The sequence below is a fragment of the Coloeus monedula genome (genome assembly GCF_965178545.1).
Source record: "Coloeus monedula genome assembly, chromosome: 15".
Classification (NCBI taxonomy): domain Eukaryota; kingdom Metazoa; phylum Chordata; class Aves; order Passeriformes; family Corvidae; genus Coloeus; species Coloeus monedula.
In genome coordinates, this window is record NC_138795.1 from 476,195 (window position 1) to 496,983 (window position 20,789).

At 44.1% G+C, this 20,789-nt stretch overlaps 1 protein-coding gene across 2 annotated transcripts; it reads right to left on the bottom strand.

Moving 5' to 3' along the window:
- Positions 1 to 343: 343 nt before the first annotated feature.
- Positions 344 to 20,571, bottom strand: LOC309578515 (RNA-binding protein 27-like). 2 transcript variants are annotated; one of them, XM_082291219.1, is made up of 21 exons: positions 20,451 to 20,571; positions 17,603 to 17,721; positions 16,676 to 16,800; positions 14,792 to 14,898; positions 14,030 to 14,220; positions 12,966 to 13,229; positions 12,168 to 12,401; positions 10,912 to 11,046; positions 8,795 to 8,944; positions 6,873 to 7,020; positions 6,437 to 6,590; positions 5,034 to 5,285; positions 4,806 to 4,934; positions 3,863 to 3,985; positions 3,287 to 3,361; positions 3,014 to 3,178; positions 2,492 to 2,596; positions 2,207 to 2,398; positions 1,855 to 1,941; positions 1,283 to 1,393; positions 344 to 673 (listed from the first exon to the last, which is right to left on the bottom strand). In XM_082291219.1, exons 1-21 carry the CDS (start codon positions 20,507 to 20,509, stop codon positions 587 to 589), a joined length of 3,012 nt encoding a protein of 1,003 aa, XP_082147345.1. In that variant the 5' UTR covers positions 20,510 to 20,571; the 3' UTR covers positions 344 to 586. The 2 variants fall into 2 exon arrangements, with proteins under 2 accessions (XP_082147345.1, XP_082147346.1); XM_082291220.1 differs by lacking the exon at positions 8,795 to 8,944.
- Between the last annotated feature and the right edge of the window lie 218 nt (positions 20,572 to 20,789).

Here is a 20,789-nt window from a genome sequence, read left to right on the forward strand (position 1 = left end):
CTGTGTGGCTGTCAAACATACTGAAGTAAATGATTTAAGAATCTAGCCACAAATAATTCCTACAACATGAGACTCCACAGGAAACAAAATGCTACCTTTTTTCAACGAGCAAATGAGGCCAGTTTTTTCTTTCATAATATTTAATGAAAGTTTGTCTTTCCCCTAACCCCGTAATATTGCTAAATAAAACCTGTAATATCTTTTCAATTATAAACTAACAAATCAATCACATTATAAAAAACCCAAAACAAGGTAATACAGGTGACACAAAAAGAGGACAAGAAAATACTGATTTCCAAATCCCCCCCCTTACTCCCTCCCTCCCCCCCTTTTTTATCCTTCTTAAATAGAAAAAAATCACCACCCTGGTGAGCTTGATAATCCTGTAAGAAGTTCCTGGGCCTTTGGCTAGCTCAGTCTCACAGCTCTGTGTCCCAAATGTTTTCATACCAAACTGCTCATGGTAAATCTTGTGGTTTGAAAAAGAAAGTAAAGCTTTTTTTGGCTCATCAACTTCCTTAAATAAACGTTTAAAAGATGTAGTTTGAACTATATTCCTAAAATTATACATTTCGAACATCAAGTTTCATCTTCTCCAAGAACGGGATTCATCCTCATCTTCATCATCATCATCATCATCTTCGTGCAAAAATAAATCTGAGGTTTCAGTCTCCTGAAGGAAGAAAAAATGAACTTTTAGGCACAAGTTCCAAGCTATGCCCAGGGACACAGCACACAGCACCAGCTGTACTGGTATCTGGTTTGGGTATTACCGCGTGTCCCACAAACACAATCAGTCACATCCCATCACTTTTAGGGGAAGAACAGCAGCCTCGTATCAGGAAAGAGAAAGAGAGCAAAGCTTCAGAGGAAGCAGGAATAAACTGCCACTCACCCTCTCCCAGACAAGGTTTCTGTTAAGTGCCACAACAAAATAATCTTTAAAAGCTTAAGGTGTTAAGGTGAATTACAGGGAAGAACACACAACTTCTCCTACAGTAAAGCACTAAGAGTGAGCAGTAAAAGGCTTTGCAGCCTGCACATACAGAACCTGAGGCTTGTTTACATCATTGACAAATTACAGCCCATCAACAAAGTGTCTTTTTTTTTCTTCCCATTTTCTCTGTTTTACAATGTACCTGACTACTCAAAACCAGTTCAGTTACTGGTTTGTAAAAACATATTTTATGAAATTTCTTCAGCACACAGGAAACTGTATCCTATGAGTTCTCAACCATTAGAGTCCAGTAAGAATGACAAGGTTATTAAGAGATTTTCATACCTCTTCCTTGGACTCCTCTTCCTCTACTTCTGTGGACACAGAAGGTACCTTGGGTTTGTGCCACGAGATCTGGAGCCGTCGGTCCTTGAACCGGGATCCCTGGTTAGCAGCCTGAGTTGTGTTTAAACCAACAGATTTTCAGAGAGATCAAGTGCAGAACTTTTAACACCAGCAACAAGCCAGACCCAGCGCACGTAGTACAGATCTCAAATCTGTGGTTTGAAGATCTCAAATATATAAACCACAATGACCCACTTCACTGTTCCAAAAGCAACTCCAGCTACACCCCAATCTGCCAAATCCTGCTCCTGCCCCGGCACTGTGAGAGGATGAGCAGGGCTCTGAACTGCCAGGGACATGCAGCTTTATCAGGGAAAGCCCTGTGTCACTGCTCAGATAACCAGGAGGTACTTCCCCTTCAGTGGCACTACCGGCAGCAGCACCAAACACTATCAAGCTCAAACTGGGGGATCAAAGCCTCTGAAATTTTAAAATACAAAGGTAGACACAAGTAATTAAAAACTCTTATCTTAGATCTGTGGAAAAAAAAAAAAATCCACAATTCTACTTACATTCTCAGCTTCTGAGCGGGACTTAAAAGTTACAACAACACTTAATGGGGAATCCTCTTCTTGAAGGTCTTCGATATCTCCAAATTTCTGTGAGGGTAAAGTTCATTAGGACTGGCAGTAATGTTCTCCTCCACCTCCATAATCACGTGGTACAATTGTAGTGTACTGAAGTGACACCGAAATCTGATTTTTTGGACAGAAAAGTGAGAGCCAGAGGACTCCCAGCTGCATCAGCCAGCAATATTGCAGCACTTCTATTTTTAGGCAAAAGCTCAGATTTATTGCTATTCTAAGAGAAGCTTGATTTTACAGCAGGAAAAGAAATGTATAGTGATTTACAGGTCACACTTACAGAGAAGTGCTGTAACAATTCATCTTTTTCCTCTTCAACGAAGCCTCCCACGGTGAGTGCTTTGGGCCGATGATCCACCACCATGTGGTTCAACATTCCCCGTCCTCTGCCCCCACGGCCCCGGCCCCGGCCCCTTCCTTGGGCTGGTGCTGTCTTTCCTCGACCAACAGGCAAGATTCCTAACCGAGCAGCCTGGGGAAAGAACACAGCCATCCCCACAGTGAGAGGATTGGAAACACCCAGAATTCATCAATTCATTAACAGCAGCAGTGCAGACCAGCTCACCTCCACCTGTAACTGATTGAGCTTTTTCCGCAGTTCAGTCGTGTCCTCTCCAGAGGACAGTCTCTTATGGAAGTCCAGCTCTGCGTCCAACAGTTCCTTCTGTGCCTGGGAGAGAAGGAGGTGGGAAAAGAAAACAGAAGGAAAGGGCAGAACTGTAACACCTACTTGTAATGTTTTATTCCACTTCAGCAATACCTTTGTGTAAATGATACAGACAGATCAGGACACGATAGCCATGCTTTCCTCTAAATTCAGTTTGTTTTAATTGCCTCTGTGTGTGTGTGGTCCCCCCCATTTCTTGAAGGGCCCAGAATTCTCTGCTTTAGAACTGGAACAAGCATGAATGAGCTACAAGCAAAACTAGGTCATGGAGTTCCTTCAACCATGGCTTGTTTGTCCGTGGTTATCGCTCACATTACAATGTTGCTCATAAGTGTTTTGATCTAATACTGCTGCATTTTTAAGACATTATTAAAAACAGTTACAAAAACCAAGTAGGCAAGTGTGTTGCACACTAAGTACCTCTGTCTTGGACTTCAGTTTGGATGGTGTGGAGGTTGTAGATGAGGTTTTCAATTCATCCTTTAGCTGAGATATTTTTCCTGTTAGCTCTTTTAAAGTCTTCATAATTTCTGCTCTCTCTTCTGGTTTCATGGCCTTGTTTTTCTCCAGCTTGGATATCAACATCTATACAATAATAAAAGAACAGGAACATAAAATTCCAGGAAAAAAAGCCCTGAACAGACAGGTATCTACAAAATCAGAATGTATTTACTAGCCACATCCCAGACTTACCTTCTGGCATTCTATTTGTTTTTCTAACATCTCCTGCTTCTTTTTCCTCATATCTTGCTGGAGTTTCATTGCCTCCTAGATGAGGAGAAAATTCTTTCCATCAGTAAAAAGCAGTCTAGCATTACATGTACTCATACAGATCCTATTATCCTCTTCAAGCTATGGAAGTGAAGTCCACAACAAAAAGTACTGTCTGCAAAAAGCACAAGTCTGAAGTGCAGCTGATTCAATAAAAAGCTGCTAATTTCCTGCTGTAAGGTACTTTACTAACATTTTCCCCCCTTCAGACACCTCTTAAGAAACATACTGTGCACTGTTATTCAAATGTCTCAGACCTGCAGAGATTAAACTCAGAAAACCCAACATGGCCAAGTGTGCTGAGCAGGACACCCCAAAAGGACACTGCACACATGATTAGCCCCAGTGCGTGTTTCCAAACCGTCCCATAACAATGACCAACTCCACACCCACCTATAAAGCTGTACAGCAGTAGCTGAGGTTTCAGGTGCTCATCAAACCTTGCATTTAAAGCACTTTGCTTGCTACACTGTCAGTCAGCCATCAGTCATTAAGTACCTGTTTTTTTTTAAGGGCTTCTTGCACATCATGAGGTTTAGACCCTGCACCAGACTTCAGAGTTGTCTTCAAGTTTGGAGAACTGTAAAGCATTTTTGAGTGGCTTGTAGAAGTAGGAAATATCTGAAATAGTAAAAACACAGAGTATATGTATAAAATATGGTATAGTTTAAGTTGACTGTGATATACCAGCAGGGAACTTCAGAGGATCCCTGAAACACCAACATGAATGCACAGATTTGTGCAATGAGGCAGAAAGACCAAGGCAATTAAAACACATGGATAAAGACATCAGTTCAGTTAAAAGGATTTCTGCCAAAGATACTGTCTTTCCTTCTCCATGGCAGACTCCCTTTGCATCCCGATTCCCACTAGGACACTGCTGAAGGCGATGATCTGCATCTGAAACTAGCTCTGCAGTCACAGCCCAGCATCCCACTTTCTGATCAAGTAAGGCAGCAAAAGCCACTCCATCCTTCCTTTCTTAAAAGGACTTCCCCATGGCCCAGAACACATGCTGCACTACGATATCAGTGTGAATTGAGCAGTATCAGCTTGAACTCTGGGTACAAATACTCTATAAGCTTCTAGCACTGCTGTTAAAGCACAGCATAAGCTCAAAAATTGCTGGGAAAGCCATTACACTTGTCAACAAAAGGCTGGTCTCACATACCGGTTGTCAGATTTGTTTACTATCAAGCACTGCCAAAAGTATTTTATGCAATTCAAAACACTGATACTTTGTTCCTGAAGTCATTGTCCCTATTTCATATAAACAGTTGATGAAATGAGGAAGAAGTGACTGACCATGGCTGCATGGAACATTACTGAAAAGCAACAGAACCAAGCGGGAACAATTCACAAGTTCTCTTTGCTTGTTCCTTCCTGGCTGACAAGCCAAAGCTGTACCTGAGAGCACAACCATGGTCCACCCTCAACATACCTGAGACTCCTCCACCCCAGCCCCGGGCTGGCTCAGCTCAGGCTGGCTCCCACCCGCTGCTCCAAGGCGCCTTTTCACTGGGACTTTGTTAAGGACATAGGCACCAGATGCCAGGGGTTTGTTCATCACCTGCATATCCATAGATTTGAGAACACCAAGATTAGACACTTTGCTTTTCTGCAGCAGCAGTCACTTGGGAATGCTGCTGACCTCCCTGCCAGCACGTACCTTGGACAGGCTGCTGTGCATGGTCACGGCGGGCGGTGTGGCCAGGGCCTGCTGCTGCAGGTGCTGCAGGGCCTGGGGGGTGGGTGGTGGCTGCTGCTGCAGCACTGGGGGCTGCTGCTCGCTTTCCCTGTGCCACAGCACCCGGATAAACCGATTGCTCAGCACTGCCTCCGTGCTGGAAATTGCCTTCCTTGCCTCATCGTTACTCAAGTACTGAATGAGAGCAGCTTCAGGATCATTCTGGAAAGCAACCTAAAGCAAAAGTTCATAAATGTATTATTTCTCAAGGAAGAAAACACTTCAATCATTAGCAAACCCATCTACAAATAATCTGCAGTGATGAGTTGGGTATCCAGTGTATTAACAGCTCAAAACACTGGTAAGACATTCTATGCAATTAAAGCGAAGGACCTTTTGGCAGACATTACATGTACTTGCAGCAAAGTCTATATACATTTAAATAAATAAATAAATAAATAAGACTCCTCTACCAACAACATCATGTATTCAGAGCACTGTGCAGTGCCCCTGGGGTATGTCTGGTATCACTCTGGCATCCCAAAGGCTCTTTATCCCAGTCTCCTGAAGGACAAGTGCTGCCTGAGGGTGCACAGTGCAAGGCCTCACCACACCCTCAATGCAGCAGCATCTCCAAGTCTTGAATAAGCATATTTTTCCTCTAAAAATTAATATCACAGCAATAAAAACGTATCTTGGACTTTCTAGTGTAGTGATTGAGATAGCATGTTTGAAATGCATTATTCATTAGACAGGTGAGAAAGCACCACAATATCTTTTGGGCTAAGACAAAATGATCAAGAAATACAGAGGCTTCCCAGATAGCTGTCTTTTATTTAGACCTCTAACTGAGGATTTGAGAGGCAACTGTTTTATCTAGAAAAATAAATGGAAATTAAATGCTATTTTAACTATGTTTTTAAAGTGCTTTTTCTCTTCTTTTACAGGGCAAGGGCGCCACTGAGTTGGAGCCAGTTCTAGGATGCCAAGTGGTAACAAACTGAAGCAGATAAAGACTCTCCTGTAGCACCTTTGTCAAAATCCTGACCATCAAATACCATAAGACCATCATACAAGACAAATTGTCAGATCATCTCTTTCAAAAGTTATACTCAAGTTGCTCAAAAACCTGAGTTGATTCAGACACTGTTAAACCTGCAAGCCTTCCAAATATAATTAGGCATCATAAAGGCAGAAGCCAATATGGTTTCACAGAATTAAGATAATAATACACAGTAGACCAAGAAAAGGTTTTTCTGAACTCGATTACCTCCTCTCCCAATTTGTCTCCACTAAGATTTCTCAAAGAAAACATACAGTATTCAAGCATGCTTCGGGGAAAATAAAGGACCCACACACAGACAAAACTGGACTTTGGTTTTTACCTGAATATTTACAATAGTTCCAAATTTGCTGAAGTGTTCGTTGAGCTGTGTAATATTGTTCAATTCTGGTGGGATTTTTCGAACTTCTAATTTTGTATTAGTATACTGATTCTTTTTCAAAAACCCTGGCTTATTCTGGTTGTTATTTACTTGCCTAGAGAAAAGGAGAACAGGAAGAGTTCAGATAAGTACATGTGTGCCCAAGCAAGGCAGCAAATGTTAACACACATCTAAATGGCATTTTTCCCCTAAAAAGTACACCCTCTAGACACTAACAAAAGAGCTCCCTCCCAACCCCACGTTTAGTCTCCATATTATGTGGACACAGATTTTTTGACTTAACCATGCCAAATTACAGAGACTGGTGAATAGCAATGTTCACAGCACTAACAGCAATCGAGTACATTTGAATTAACGACCTGCAGCTAATTCTTACTTTCCCAACCAGGGCTTCTTCAATGGTGGACATTCCATGCTGCTTGGAGATCTTTTCCTGCTATCTGGTTCCAGGACAACTCTAGTGACATTGCTGCTGTTATTTGTAATGGGAATGGGAGGTTCAGTTTGGATGATAATGTTGGCAGCTGGAGGGAAGGAAAAAGGCCTGTGTTACTCCACCATGCATGGAAAAGCTTTCACACAGCAAAACAGAACTGAGGTTAAAAACAAACATTAGGAAGACTTTACCAAATTGGCCAGTTTTGTTTCTGAACAAAATCATTCAGATCATTCCCTAGCCTAACTAAACATCCTGAGGGAAACCCACATGGTCCAGCTGGGAGGGATGGGTTTTGATCTTTAAGGTTCGAATTAGCTTGAAGAAACAAAGCTAAAACTCCATCTTTCAGGTACTAAAATCCCAACAAAAAAGAAAAGGAGGAAAAGAACCATGGGTGGGTCCCCAGGCTTTAGGTTAGAGCTCTGCAAGGGCAGGGGCTGAATTAACAACCAGCTTGCACTAGGTGAACCCTTGACAGGGCAAAAGCAGCCAAGAACCTGTTGTTTCCACTGCTATCCCACTGCCAGCCCTCCAGCCAGGTTTCAGCAACAAACTGTTAATTAAGCACAACTATTACACTCTTTAAGACATTAGATTTAAAGTTTGAAGCAAATTCTACCAACAAAGTTTGCTAGAAATTTATTTGCAACCTTTTCAAGATAATGCCCTTGGTGTTAGTCTCCTGTGAATGCCAAATATTCAACCCCTAAAAAGAAGTCTGAGTTATACAGCAATTTCTATGGCTTTTATGCAAGCCAGGGCTCTGCTGGTTACACTGGTGAGAACAGAGACTGGGCATTTCTGGGTATGGCATCCCCACTTTGGAGGATGATCTGAGAGCAAACCTTTCACACCTGTGACAAAGACAGTAAAAAGTGCTGTGAAGCCCCACCACTGAGCACTCACCCCTGGTTACCCCTGGGATGGGCTCTCAGAGAGAACCTGTGGGGCAGCAATTAAGCCCCAACCCTGCCTCTGTGACAGTCATTAAGATGCAAACAGCAATTTCTGCAATAACATTTAACCATATTCCTTACAGGATGAGTCACTGGAAGGAAATACTGAAAATTAAAAAAAGAAAAAAAAAAAAAAAATTTCTTATCTACTGAGTAAGAAACACTGAAGTATAACAGCAAACCCCAAAATTTAACATCTTTGGTTTTAAGAAACAGGGCAGGAAAAACATGAGGGAAAAAGAAAGTTTTGCTGCTACAATTAAACTTTCTTTAAAGAGCCTCGACTTGTTCTCTTCCCTGGAAGATACTTGTACACATCACCACTGAGAGACAGCACCCACATCCATTCAGGTCGGGGCCAGGATTTAAGCGCAGACTGGGATTCCCATGGGCTAGGAAATCGGAATGATACCTGTGACGTTCATTTCAGAGAGAACACCTGGCTGACAGAGTCAGACCATCAAGCACCAAAACATGCCACGATAGCTCCCTTCTTCACTACCATGACAACAGCCAGGGCAAGGAACTTGGATCATCATTTCTGTGCCCATGGCTAATCAAAAGCATTCTGTAGACTGTGCTGCTAAAGCCATCTTTAGGCACCATTTTTCTTTCTAGGAGCTCTCAGTACCTGGAAAGTGCCTTCACAGGCTTAAGAGGAATAAAACCCCAACCAAACAACCAACCCCTTGTAGCACTCCCAAGCAAGTGCTTATTTTTAATCAAAAAGGCTGCTTTGACTTTAATACAGGCATGTTAGCACTTAAAAAAGGTAGAATGTCCAAAAAATGCTCTGAAACACTAGACCAGTGAGAAAAACTAGTGCTTTCAGCCTGAAAAGGGGGAAAAGTGTTGACGGTCTTGGACAAAAATAGCAACAGCAATGACCAGAACCCTTCCTACCTCGAGGGTTTGTATCCATCTCCCCAGATGTTAGGCCAATTAGATTTGGACGCTGCATTTGTGCTCTCGTAAAGAACTGCCGATACTGAGATCTACCAGCACTGGTAATACTAGGAGCTTCAGGGTTATAGCCATCTGGCTCATATGTATCTACAAAAAAAGGAGAGAAATGACAGAATTTTTCAAGTGAGTTTAAGACTCGGGGTTAATTTTCCTTTAAGGAAATGCATGGATGTCCAAGAGTCAGAAGTTGTTTTGGATGAAGAGAAGAGAGGTGGTACAGCCAACCTGTGCAGCCATTGCAAACCCTCACCTGATCTTCATGCCTAGCCTATCAGGACACATTCTCTTTTGGCTTTTATTTTGCTACTATTTGTCCAAAGCACACAGGTCACAATACAGAGTATTGCTGATCCACTGCCTGGAAAGGCCTGAGGTGTCTGTGTGACAGTGTGCACAACATCTAGCAGTGTTTTAAGGGCAACAACACAAGATTTGGTTTCGACATTGATACTGTAGAGTCTAAGATGCAAAGAGATTTCCAGCCTTTGCTGCCCAACAGTCTAGTTCTCTTCGGGAAAGAAGTTTAGGTGAAGAACATACTTAAATGATTTCAATCAAAGAAAGTTGAGAAATGAGGTAATGGAACCAATACTTACCTACTGAATTGTCTTTATGTAAGAGTGAGATCAGCTGCCTAGCTTAGCTAAGGTACTAATGATCATTTTCATTAGAAGGGGTCACCATAAGAATACAAGATGACAGAATTAACTCCTATTGATCATCAGCCCAAGGTCCAAACTGAGGATAATGCATTTTTTTATCGTTAGAAAGGAAGCTATACAAAAACTAGAATGAATGAAGTCTGTGAAGAGCCTCCATAGGAACAGTACATCTGGGAACACAACGAATGCCTCTACAAGGGAACCTGACAGACATGAACCCCTCTAAAATCCCAGCTCCTTATTCTGCAGCGACAAGGACAACTCTACAGTTAAAATCAGATAGCGGAGCCTGAAACTGTAAAACAAGAACATTCTCTAACCTCGAAGGAGCTGAACTACAAGCTCCTCTTCCCTGATTTAGAACATGATTGACTGCAAGAGGGCAACCAGCAGCTGTTACCACAACAGTCCAAGAACAGGACATGAGAATCCCCACAGAGGTTCTGGAGAACAGAATTACTGTGAAGCCCTGTAAGCTAGGACAGGCAGAATCACCCATCAGAAGTTCTGGAGCTGAAAGGATCAGATGGTGACACCTGAACACCCAACAGGACTTGGGGATAACTGAACGATTATCTAATAAGAAATTTGAGTGACTGAAGTTTTGAAAAACATGGAAGTCACAAATAAAATGGCATGGATCATGAACTGAACTAGACCCCCTCTTTGAATAAAATTCAGAATATTTTTGTTAACAAAGATGAGGATATTATAAAACAATGACATTTAATTATCTTATTTTGGTCATATAGAACATGGAAATGCCATTAGAAATAAGCTTTGTTGTATTTAAATTGAGCAATCAGGACTTTCCAGGTATCTTGCTATTTTCCCTTGTAAAAACATGTAAAAATTTTGAGCTCTGTTAAGGAAGAGGGACATGTCCAGTGAAAGCTATCAACTTTTAGACAGCTAGAACCAGGGTGATTCCAGAAAAAGAACAGAAAAAGTATTGATGTCTATGAAGACTGTACAGACTATTGTGATATACAGCTGGGGAAAAAAAAAAAGCTCTCATCTGTATTAGTCCAAACTGGAGAGGAGTAAAGCCTAAGTTAAACAGCAATTATAGGTTTGCAGGTCCATCTTTCACCTCCTAATGTCCTAGTGAATGGCTTGAAGATGAAAGGAACATTTCTTATGCAACAATCTGATTGCTGTGAGCACATGAAACCCAAAGCTCCCCACAGTGCTCTCCCTCAGACCAGGACAGAGCCCTGCTGCCATTCCATACCAGAATGGATGATGGGCTGACCCAGGGAGAACCATCAGACTTCTTTTTAGATTTGTATATATTGGAGGAAGACAGATCATAATTTCTAATCACACATCAACAGAGAGAATTTTAAATTTTTACATCGAACAGATTTAAACCAAAAAGCATTTGCTTACGTTCTGACACTGTATAGAGCAGGTTCTGGGGCAGAGGAGGAGGCAGCCTTGCTCCTATGGGTGCAAGACTGGGCACTGCGCTTGTCCCCGGCTGGTCACGACTGTTTATCAAGCTGGACTGTGTTAAAGGTGGTCCTACAACGACACCACAGAACAGATCACACACTGACAGCTCAAAGGCAAAACGTGCAAACAATTCGATGCTGCGTTTATGCCTTGCTTTCGGCAAGGTCAGGGCTGTAAATATCTTCAATCCCACTACAGTTAACAGCAAACTGAGAAGCCTATTCAGGTAAATTACTCTGATTCCAACACCTCTTCTCTTTCTCAGGAGAGACAAAGCTTTAAGGAAAAAAGAGAGTGTCTTTTCTTCCCCAGAGGTTTGTTAGTGCTAGAGATGGCTTAACTACAGCAGCTCCTGCCTCAGCTCTGCCACGGAGAGCCAAGGCTTGCTCAGAGCAAGAGATCAGATCAGCAGCATTTAGATTGCAGTTCTGAAACAAGAACTGCAGGGAAAGAGGCATTCCCAGACAAGGAATTTCTCTAGTTGGCTGTGCTTTGGTTTCCCCATAGACCATACAGATGTTCCTACAGACTGTATGACCAAAAAGGACCCTGAGTGACACTACACAGCCCATCCTGAGCACTGTCTGTTCTCTCATAGCAAGTCAGTTGCACCTGCTGAAGGGCTCGCGCAAACTTTAGGGTTAATCCTCCATCAAATTATCCCTCCTCCCAAAATTGCTGATATTGGACACAATTATGACAGCATGTATTCTGTCCCAGGAATAGACACCACTGAAACAGAGAAAGCATGTCCCTAATATGCTATTTCATAGTGTTTATAAGATGCAGTAAGATAACACAAAAGGCTCAATATTTCAGATCACTGCCGAGCTAAAAAAAGGTCTTAAATGTGTCAATAATGTATTGCTTTCTAGTGGCAGATAATGTAGCACCAACACTGGAGCTTTATTAGAATCTCTAGGAGACTGAATCTCAACATTTTTTGCATTACAGGGAAAAAAAAAAAGGCTAGTAAGCGTCAGTAACCAATCCAATCACTACCAACTACCACTGACATGAGCTGAAAGATCCCCAACTCCACCCCCTGCCCCATTCAATTCAGTTTGGAGTGCTAGGAACATCACGGTCTACCAGCTGAACTTTCAGAGTTCTTTTGGCACTATTTTGACCGGCGCACGGCCAGCAAAGAAACCGCAACCCAGCCGCACGGCAGCGGTGCTGTGACTCACGCGGGACAGGCAGCACGACGGGCGGCGGGGGCTGCGGGTGCGGCTGCGGCACCGGCAGCCTCAGGCCGCGCACCGGCCCCGGCAGCGGCGGCAGCAGCATCCCCGGCGGCGGCGGCAGCCCCGGCGGCGGCGGCGGGAACGGGATCATACTCGGCAAGGAAACTTCATCTACTACTAAAGGATCATTTCCGTGATCAAACTGGCAGAGATCACCAAGGACACAATAGCCTCGCTCTGCAAAACAGGACATTTCATGTTGCGTTAGAAAACAAACCCAGTAGAGTTCTCAGTGACTGGTAACATTGCAGGTTTTCATAGAATTTCTTACTAAAGAAAACATGAATCCACTGATATGTTATTACACTGTAAGGTAAGGTTTCACAAAACAATTCAAGTCAGAACAATCTTTCATAAAAGCATACAAACTTGCATGCATTCATCATAAAAGCTGTGGAAAACATAGTCAGAAGCACTGTGGTTTATCTTAAACACAAACACACACACACTGCAATCTGCACCAGGACTGCCAGTGGTTGAGGTATTTGTCTCGCACATAGAGACCTGTGGAAAAAACTCTGTATGTTCTTATCCAGCAATTGTCACAGCATAAGCAAACTGCTTCAGTAAGACTAGTTATTTCTTCAGTACAACAAAGGTCATCTCTGCATCTATTACATACAAGGGACACATCACATGCCACTGCAGTGTGACTTGCTGCTCACATTGAGTGAATACCTGAAAAACAAGTCACAGAAACATTGAAATAAGGCATGAAACTGAAAACTAAGGAACAGTTACCATCATAATCTTGACATCTTCTTTTAGGAGGAGGGTTTCTGCCAAATGAACTGGGATTGCTGTGATTGTTGAAGAAATTTGACCAGCTCTCTGTGGTGCTTTCAAGGTGGTGCGCAGGTGCAACTACAGTTACAGCATTGGGAATAGCTTGTGCGGAGGAATACTGCTCAGAGGATTTACTGGGAGATGCGGACACCGGATTATACGAGCCTTCGACATCATTTTTTTCACTCTTGTATTTTGATCTCTCTCTCTCTCGGTGCTCTGTTTAAAAAAAATAAAGTTGAGTAAAGTCTTCATGCTTTGCTCTGTACATCAGAGCCATGAGCAAGAGATAACGCATTTCCTGAAATACTCAGCATTCTGCACATTAAACTGTTCTTAAAGGAGCTCAGTCTTACCAATGGAGTAATAACTAAATATAATGCAAACAGGGGTTTAACTTCAGAAATATCAAAGTTTTCTTTGCAAAATGCACATTCATTCCCCTACTACTCATTTCATTCTGGTTTACAGCTCTCTTTTAAAGGAGAAAGAAGGGCAAAAGCCTGAAACAACAAACCTACCTCTGCCCTTAACTAACGCGGTCTCAAGGTGCGTGGAATGCTGTAATCTGTGCCACTTACTTTTCCGACAGACCTGAACTAGCCCTAAAAGAACAATCATATGGTAACCACCTGCAACTGCAAAGAAGCCTTCTCTAAAAAATACACAGTAACAAAATGAAAGAGGGAAACACTGCCTTGCAAAAAGCTCAATCCTTAGGAGGAAAAAAGAAAAAAATCAACAGCTTTGTCAGAATACACAGTACAATAATACGACCTACTGATACCCAAAGGTATAAGCCTGTGGATAAATTAAGAGAAAAAAAGAAGAAAACAAACCCCTTAATTGTTCTACTCTGAAGAACAGCATCATAATTAATAATTTCAAGAGCACAAAGCTATCAAAATTTGCTCCAACTTCTCAAGGGCATCTCCTGCCTGCTAGACCATACAGAATGCAGAAGTCACACCTGTCACTGCAAGAGGATGTTCTCCTGAATCAGCACCCTGGGTACTCACCGCTCCTGCTGCCATCCCGGTCTTTGCTCCGGCCCCTGCTGCGGCTGCGACTCCGACTTAACCCTCTGCTTTTGCTCCGGCTTTTACTCCTGCCCCGGCGCCAGCCAGACTTCTCCCTGTACAAGTCACTCCTATCATAGTACCTGTCATAGTCCCTCCATTTCCCATCATCCCGCTTTTTCTCTCTGGTTCTAGAAAAGACAGATGTAGACCATGCTAGTGAAAAGAGCAACAGAATTAAAAAACAAATTTGCAACACAGAAAGATACTGTTCATCCTTCCCATCCATTTGGGCAGTTAAACACTCCAGTCAGAATTTCACAAATTACATAAACAAGTACAGACTCTTAAAGCTGAATCACTGGTCTGTAGAAAGCAGGAGCAGGAATTGGCAAGGTGAGACAGTTATGATGCTCAAACCAGAACAGGCTTTAAAAGTGATGCTGACATGATGTGAACAACTGCCCCCAGACCCTCCAGCCCCCCAACAACGTTCTTCATTTATGTAACAAGGGAAACAGTGGAACGGATGACATTCCTAGGAATTGTAATTGGAAGAATAATATCATTTTTTTGCAGATCAACTTCTTGTGGAGACTTCTCATGCACATGATCAGCAGACACTCAACGTTATCACAGACAAAGGAAGTAGAAAATCCCTATTTTTCATTAAAAACCACTACCTACAAGATAAAAAAAATCACAGCCAAAGATTGACAGCAAACACAGAAGAATATTTTAATATTGTGGCTCAAAGCTAACCTTTGCTCACTGGAATCTGCACGGCTCCTCTGGGGACTGGAATACTTCTTCTTCCTGCTCTCCCGCTCTTCTTCAACAGACTCTTGAAAACTCTGTTTAACACATAACTACCAAACAAGGACGAATATCACTTTTTTTAATGAAGAAAATGACACCAAAACATAGTTCACGTTACAGACAAGACCCCATATAAAACAATACTCAAGTATTACTTGCCCCGAGTACTGAAGCACTACAAGTAATCAAGCACAAGAGTCTGTTGAAGGGTTTTGGTCTCAAACTTTCTTTTTTATTCTGCAGAAGAGACGCCCCCAAATAAAACTACTTTGATGTTTTGTTTCTAAACATGATTCATGAAAGACAAGATTTCTCTCCACTCTACTGCCTTGTTTAGTACAAGCAATTCTACAAGTGAGGTATTTATTGAACCTTTAAACAGAAAGTCTGGAGTCACCTCTCCAGGTAGGGAAGTCACTAGCTGATATTTTAAATAACTGCTTTAAGGCAAAAAAACCTGCTCCCATGGTGGAACTGGTCACACTACCACAGCAGGTTCAGAAGTCTGTCAGCTGTACCACTACTGCAAACCACTGACCCATTCTGCACTTCTGCCACTGCACACTGCTTACAAGTTACTGTAAGTTACTGTTAAATTTTGGTGGAAAAAGTTTACAGGCACTAATCTTTAAAAGACTTTTTTTTCCAATTGAAACAAAAAGGAAGGCTTCCTACATCCTTGTAACAGCATTATCTGGAGAGAACTGGTAGAAATACTCAAGACTTGGCTTGACAGGGCTCTGGACAGCTCCACCTGCAGCCCTGCTCCTAGCACAAGGTGTAGCACATGGTACCTGGGGTCCCCTCCAGCCCTGACCTGACTGGGATTCTACATGTGGTTTATTTCGTGGCCTCCATGTGCAGGAATCACACCATACACTGAGCTTTATCAAAATAACTAATTAATGTCCTGATTCTGTAACGTTGTCCCATAAAGCTGTCCTAGATATCTTCTTTTGCTTATTGCCACTCCCCTCCAGCCCCCCAAACCTCCTCCTTTGCCCCCACTAGAGCACTGGTTAAGTCAACTGACGGTAGTTCTAAAGGACTTTCTATAAACTATGACAACAGTACTTTGAGAATGGAGGGGAAAGCTCTTACAGTGAAAGTCTTGCATAGTGGCAAATTATGAACTCCCATAAGCAAAGCTACTTCCATAAACTGTCATAACGCTGTGTCACATCCTCAGATAAAAAAGGACATCAGAAAAGAGGAAAAAAAGTAAAAAGCAACTTTAATTTAAATCAATTGACAAATCACATTCTGGTAAATAAGGACCTGCATTTGTTTGGGTTGACCTGGGTTTGGCTGACTGACAATTTCTGTAATTATTTGTCACCTTCTCTTGAAAACTTGATTGCTTTCAATTTTGCCAACAGAACTTAAAATCAAGGTAAAAGAGAAAACTGTTGGCAAACAAACTTTACCTGACTTTCCAAAGTAATTATTCCAATACAGAGGCGGACACACTTCACTGATTTTAAGCATCACAGAAAACATTTTAAGGAATTTTCATTCCTCACAGAATATACAAAGTTGGAAATGTTTTGGAATGGTTTTGCTGCTTCTCCCTTTCAAACCCTTTTAAGTAATTATCCACTGCTATTGCCAGAGCTGTGAATAGGATTTCTGAGTGCTTGATCAAAGGTAGACTATGAAAAGGGATGTAAAATGTTCTTGTCTGAATCATCACCTTCCATGGCTCTTCGGACACACAGAGATCATGGAGATTAGTCACAATAGAATATATTTTTCTTTCACATTTTGCCTCACAAATGCAGGAGAGCTAATTTGAAAATAAAAGGCAGGCAGAATAAATAACATTACCTCCTCCTTGACTTCCTCTTTCTCTTGCCCTGCAGCCTTCGCCTCTGCCTTTGTGGGCTCAGCAGAAGGAAGGTAACTCTTGGTGTACAAACTTTCAAAAAGTTTATCTACAAACCCTGAAGTTTCTGAGGATACAGAACACAAGAAAATACTGTTACATAACGCATTTAAATGCACGGTTACATTTACCAAAGAAGACCCTGACAACAGTTGGCCCAGGTGGGCTGCTTGCAGCAGCAGCACCTCAGACTAATGAGCATTAGCTCCACTGAAGGAGCTGGAATTTGTGGCACTTGAGGCTGTTCATCTACAGAAAGAAATTCCTCAGCTATATCAAAGACAGCAACGGAGAGTTCTGTTTTAAGGGGCAAGCATAACTGGAGCCTGTGATCAAGGAGCAAGTCCACAGCTATCCACAAGTTCCATCAGCTACACTCAGCAGCCTCTTTAGGGCAATTTTTATGAGCGTAAATAATTCTCAACACCCCCATCAGCAGTTCAACGTCATAAGAAATGCACAATAACCATCCCAGTGAGTGTCAGACTTTCAGATGTTTAAATCCTTGACTATGAAGCAAATTGCCACATGTGAAGCTTCCCAGCAACCTGAAGGATTAACGTGGACCAGGTTTTCAGAAGTTACCAAACACCTGTCAGAGAAGCTTCTGGCTACACCACTGACACTTCAAATTAAGTTGCTTTTATTTAAGAACATTTCCTCCCACCCACTGTGAAAAGTCCAAGTAACACAACTTCATCTTACAATTACTATTTTTTTTAATCACAAGATCTTTATTCCTTCAAACTCTGTAGGAAATATTAATAGATACCAAGAAACATTTTGAAGGCAGTAATGGTGCATCACCCTCCCTCCTCCCACAAAGAGCCAAAGCCCCCAGACAGCCGTGGCTGTGCAGAGCACCACACCTTTCTGCAGAAACACATCCAGCTGGTCAGCACAGAAAGCCTTCAGCTCCTTCTCGGGCTTGTCTTTCTTGACTAACGCCACAACATAGTTGGCCAAGGCTGAGGGGTCTGCGTCACATCTAGTGAGAGAGAGAACTGTGCTTGGCTGCTGCAGGATGCTGACCCCGGTGGGCAGTCACTGGAGAGCCCCCAGGAGCTCCTGCCACACCCCTGGGCTGCTGGGCTCACACCCAGCACCAGCACAGCTGCACTGGGGCCATGGAGCCAGCGAAGGGCATTTTGCAACCACAGCCCAGTATTTTAGTTGCCTTGTGACCCCCGCAACCCCACCTGACAAAAGTGCCACTTCTCTGCTCTTCCTGAGCTCTGCTGAGGGAAAATCACCTTTCTTTTGCCCAGACAGACCCACTCATGGGCAGCTGAGCAGCCACCACTGCTGCTGAACCTCCTCCCAGCCCAGCAACCACACCTCAAATGGCTCTACAGGCACAGCAGAGCATGGACCAGGGAAGGCACTGCACAAGGACTGGGAAGGATTAAACTGCATTTAAAAATTGAAACTTGTTATAAAGTAGTTCAGAAAATGCCACAGAGGTCCATTTTCAATACACACACAGACATGTTCTGCAGAGCTTCAGTGACTGTCCTGATGTGCTGGGGATTCCTCATCAAGAATACTTCCATACCATATTCTACAGTAACCTTTTAACGCTGGTAAAACACCCAAAGGGGAGCAGTTACTGACCCAGGTTCTCTCTCCACACTCCCTCGCCCTTGTCTGGCTCCACAAAGACCAAAGATACCAACTCTGTGCAGTGATACTTCATCACTAATCTTTAAATTGGATATTGCTTTAGATTCCATTATTCAGCTACTAGAAACACTCCAGGTATGAAATAGAGCAACAGTGTGATTAAGCAACTGCTCCTGGTTTGGTGTCTCAGAGGGTACAGACACCAGGTATCAGCTGGGGGCAGAAACCTAAAATACTTGGAAGGTTTTTTTTTTTTAAGTTCACATTTAGAGAGGAGATTGTGTATTTTCTGAGAACAGTAACTCTAGAAATAGAAAGCAAAATTACTAAGTACATATACCTCAAAATAATCTCAAGTAAGAAAAAGATGCAGAAAGCAAGCAAAAGGCAAAAAAGCCAAGCAGAGGGCAACTGGTGACAGAAATAAAAATCCTCAATGAGTAGCAATCAAGCAGCAATCTACTCCCATATAGCCTGCAACAACATCTAACTTCCACTGAAAGCCAGGCTAAATGAAGCAATTAAGAACAAAGAAACCACAAATTGACAGATCTTACAATTCTTACACATACAGAGAAATAACCTGTACGTGATGCATTCACTGTGTGTGATATACTGGGGCCCTCACCTACTGACTGTAAGTCTTCAATTTCAAATAGAGGAGACAATCCCTCACTTGACAACCACTACCTTTCCTTCCTCCATATGTTAGTCCCTCCCAAGCACCCCACCCCATCCCACCATGCAGTGCAGGAGCACACAAGGTGAGTGCACTCCTCCAGGTAAGCCAGTCTGTATTGTCACTCTAGTGTCACTACAGAGTCCCTGACTGTTGGGGCCCAGTGGCCAGCTCCTTGATTCTCTGCCTCACATTCCACAGTGCAGCTCAAATGCCCATGGAACGCTGGGAGCTGGCAGGGAAAGTGCAAGAGCAGGAGGCATTCTCCAGTCTAGAGACCTTCAGCAGGGTTTGACCAAAAACCAGAGAAACCCATTACTGTAACAAGAGAAAAAGAAAGTTGTGAAGAACTTTCAAAAGCCTAATACTTAACAATGGCAACTGAGCAGACCTAAGGCCTATTTAAAACACTTCCCACAGGCCTCAGCTGTACTTTGTGGCAGACCTAAGCCTGGCCAGGCACTGACGAGCAGCTTCTCCTGACAGACCCACTGACCCGTTGCTGTGCCTGAACCACCAGCACCAGATGTGTTAAAGCACCACAGAGCTTGGGACGAGCACAAATCCAGCACCACTTTGCAGCCAGGACAAATTATTAGAACCCATAAAATGCGTGACATGACCTGGATCCATGCTGACTCCATCCCAGTCCCACTCCCACTGCGGGCAGCAGCAGGATGTAAATGCAGAGTTTCCACAGTTTTAACATTATTCCTGGTTTTGTCAGCACCTGCAGCAGCCCTTGGCTCTTCTCCGAGATAACAGAGCTGGGACTGAAGTCGACAGCACAGCCGGGGCAGCAGTTGGGAGCATACAGAATCACAGAGGTTGGAAAAGAGCTCCCAGACCACCGAATCCAAGCTGTGCCCCATCCCCACCTTGTCCCCAATCCAGAGCCCTGAGTGACACCTCCAGGTCTTCCTTGGGCACCTCCAGGGATGGGCACTCCAAACCTCCCTGGGCAGCCCCTGCCAAGGCCTGAGCACCCTTTCCATGGGGAAATTCCTGCTGATGTCCACCCTGAGCCTGCCCTGGCCCAGCCTGAGGCCGTTCCCTCTCCTCCTGTCCCTGTTCCCTGGGAGCAGAGCCCGACCCCCCCGGCTGCCCCCTCCTGTCAGGGACTTGTGCAGAGCCACAAGGTCCCCCCTGAGCCTCCTTTGCTCCAGGCTGAGTCCCGCGCCCCCCCCAGCTGCTCCTTATAAGAATTATGCTCCAAACCCTTCTCCAGCTCCGTTGCACGTTGTAGTACAAAAGGCCCCCGGCACCTCCCTGGGCTCGGGCTGTCCCGCACTCCGGGCGCGCCGGGCCCGGGCCGGGGGCAGGCGGGGCAGGGCCGTAACGCCTCGGCCGGGCCGGGCCGGGCCCGCGGGAAGCAGTGTCCGCCCGGCCCGCCCGGCCCGCACGCCCGCACTCACATGGGCTCCAGCAGCTTGGCCAGCCAGGACTTGAGCGCGTCTACGCTCTCGATGATCATGGTGGCCCCGCACCGCCCGCTCACAGCTACACCGCCGCCATCGCCGCGGCCTGCCCGGCACCGCCCGCAGCGCAGCCTGCTGGGCATCGCCGGGGCGGGGCCCCGCCGCCAGCACCAATCAGGCAGTGCCGCCCCGCGCTGCCAGCCAATGGCAGTGGCCCACAGCCCGAGCCGAGGGTCAGGGGGAACCAGCAAGTTCGGTAGAGCGAGCACATGAACCCGCGGCGACATCTTGGGGGGTGCTCTTAAAGGGAGAGCGGCCCGGCGGGCTCACACCTGG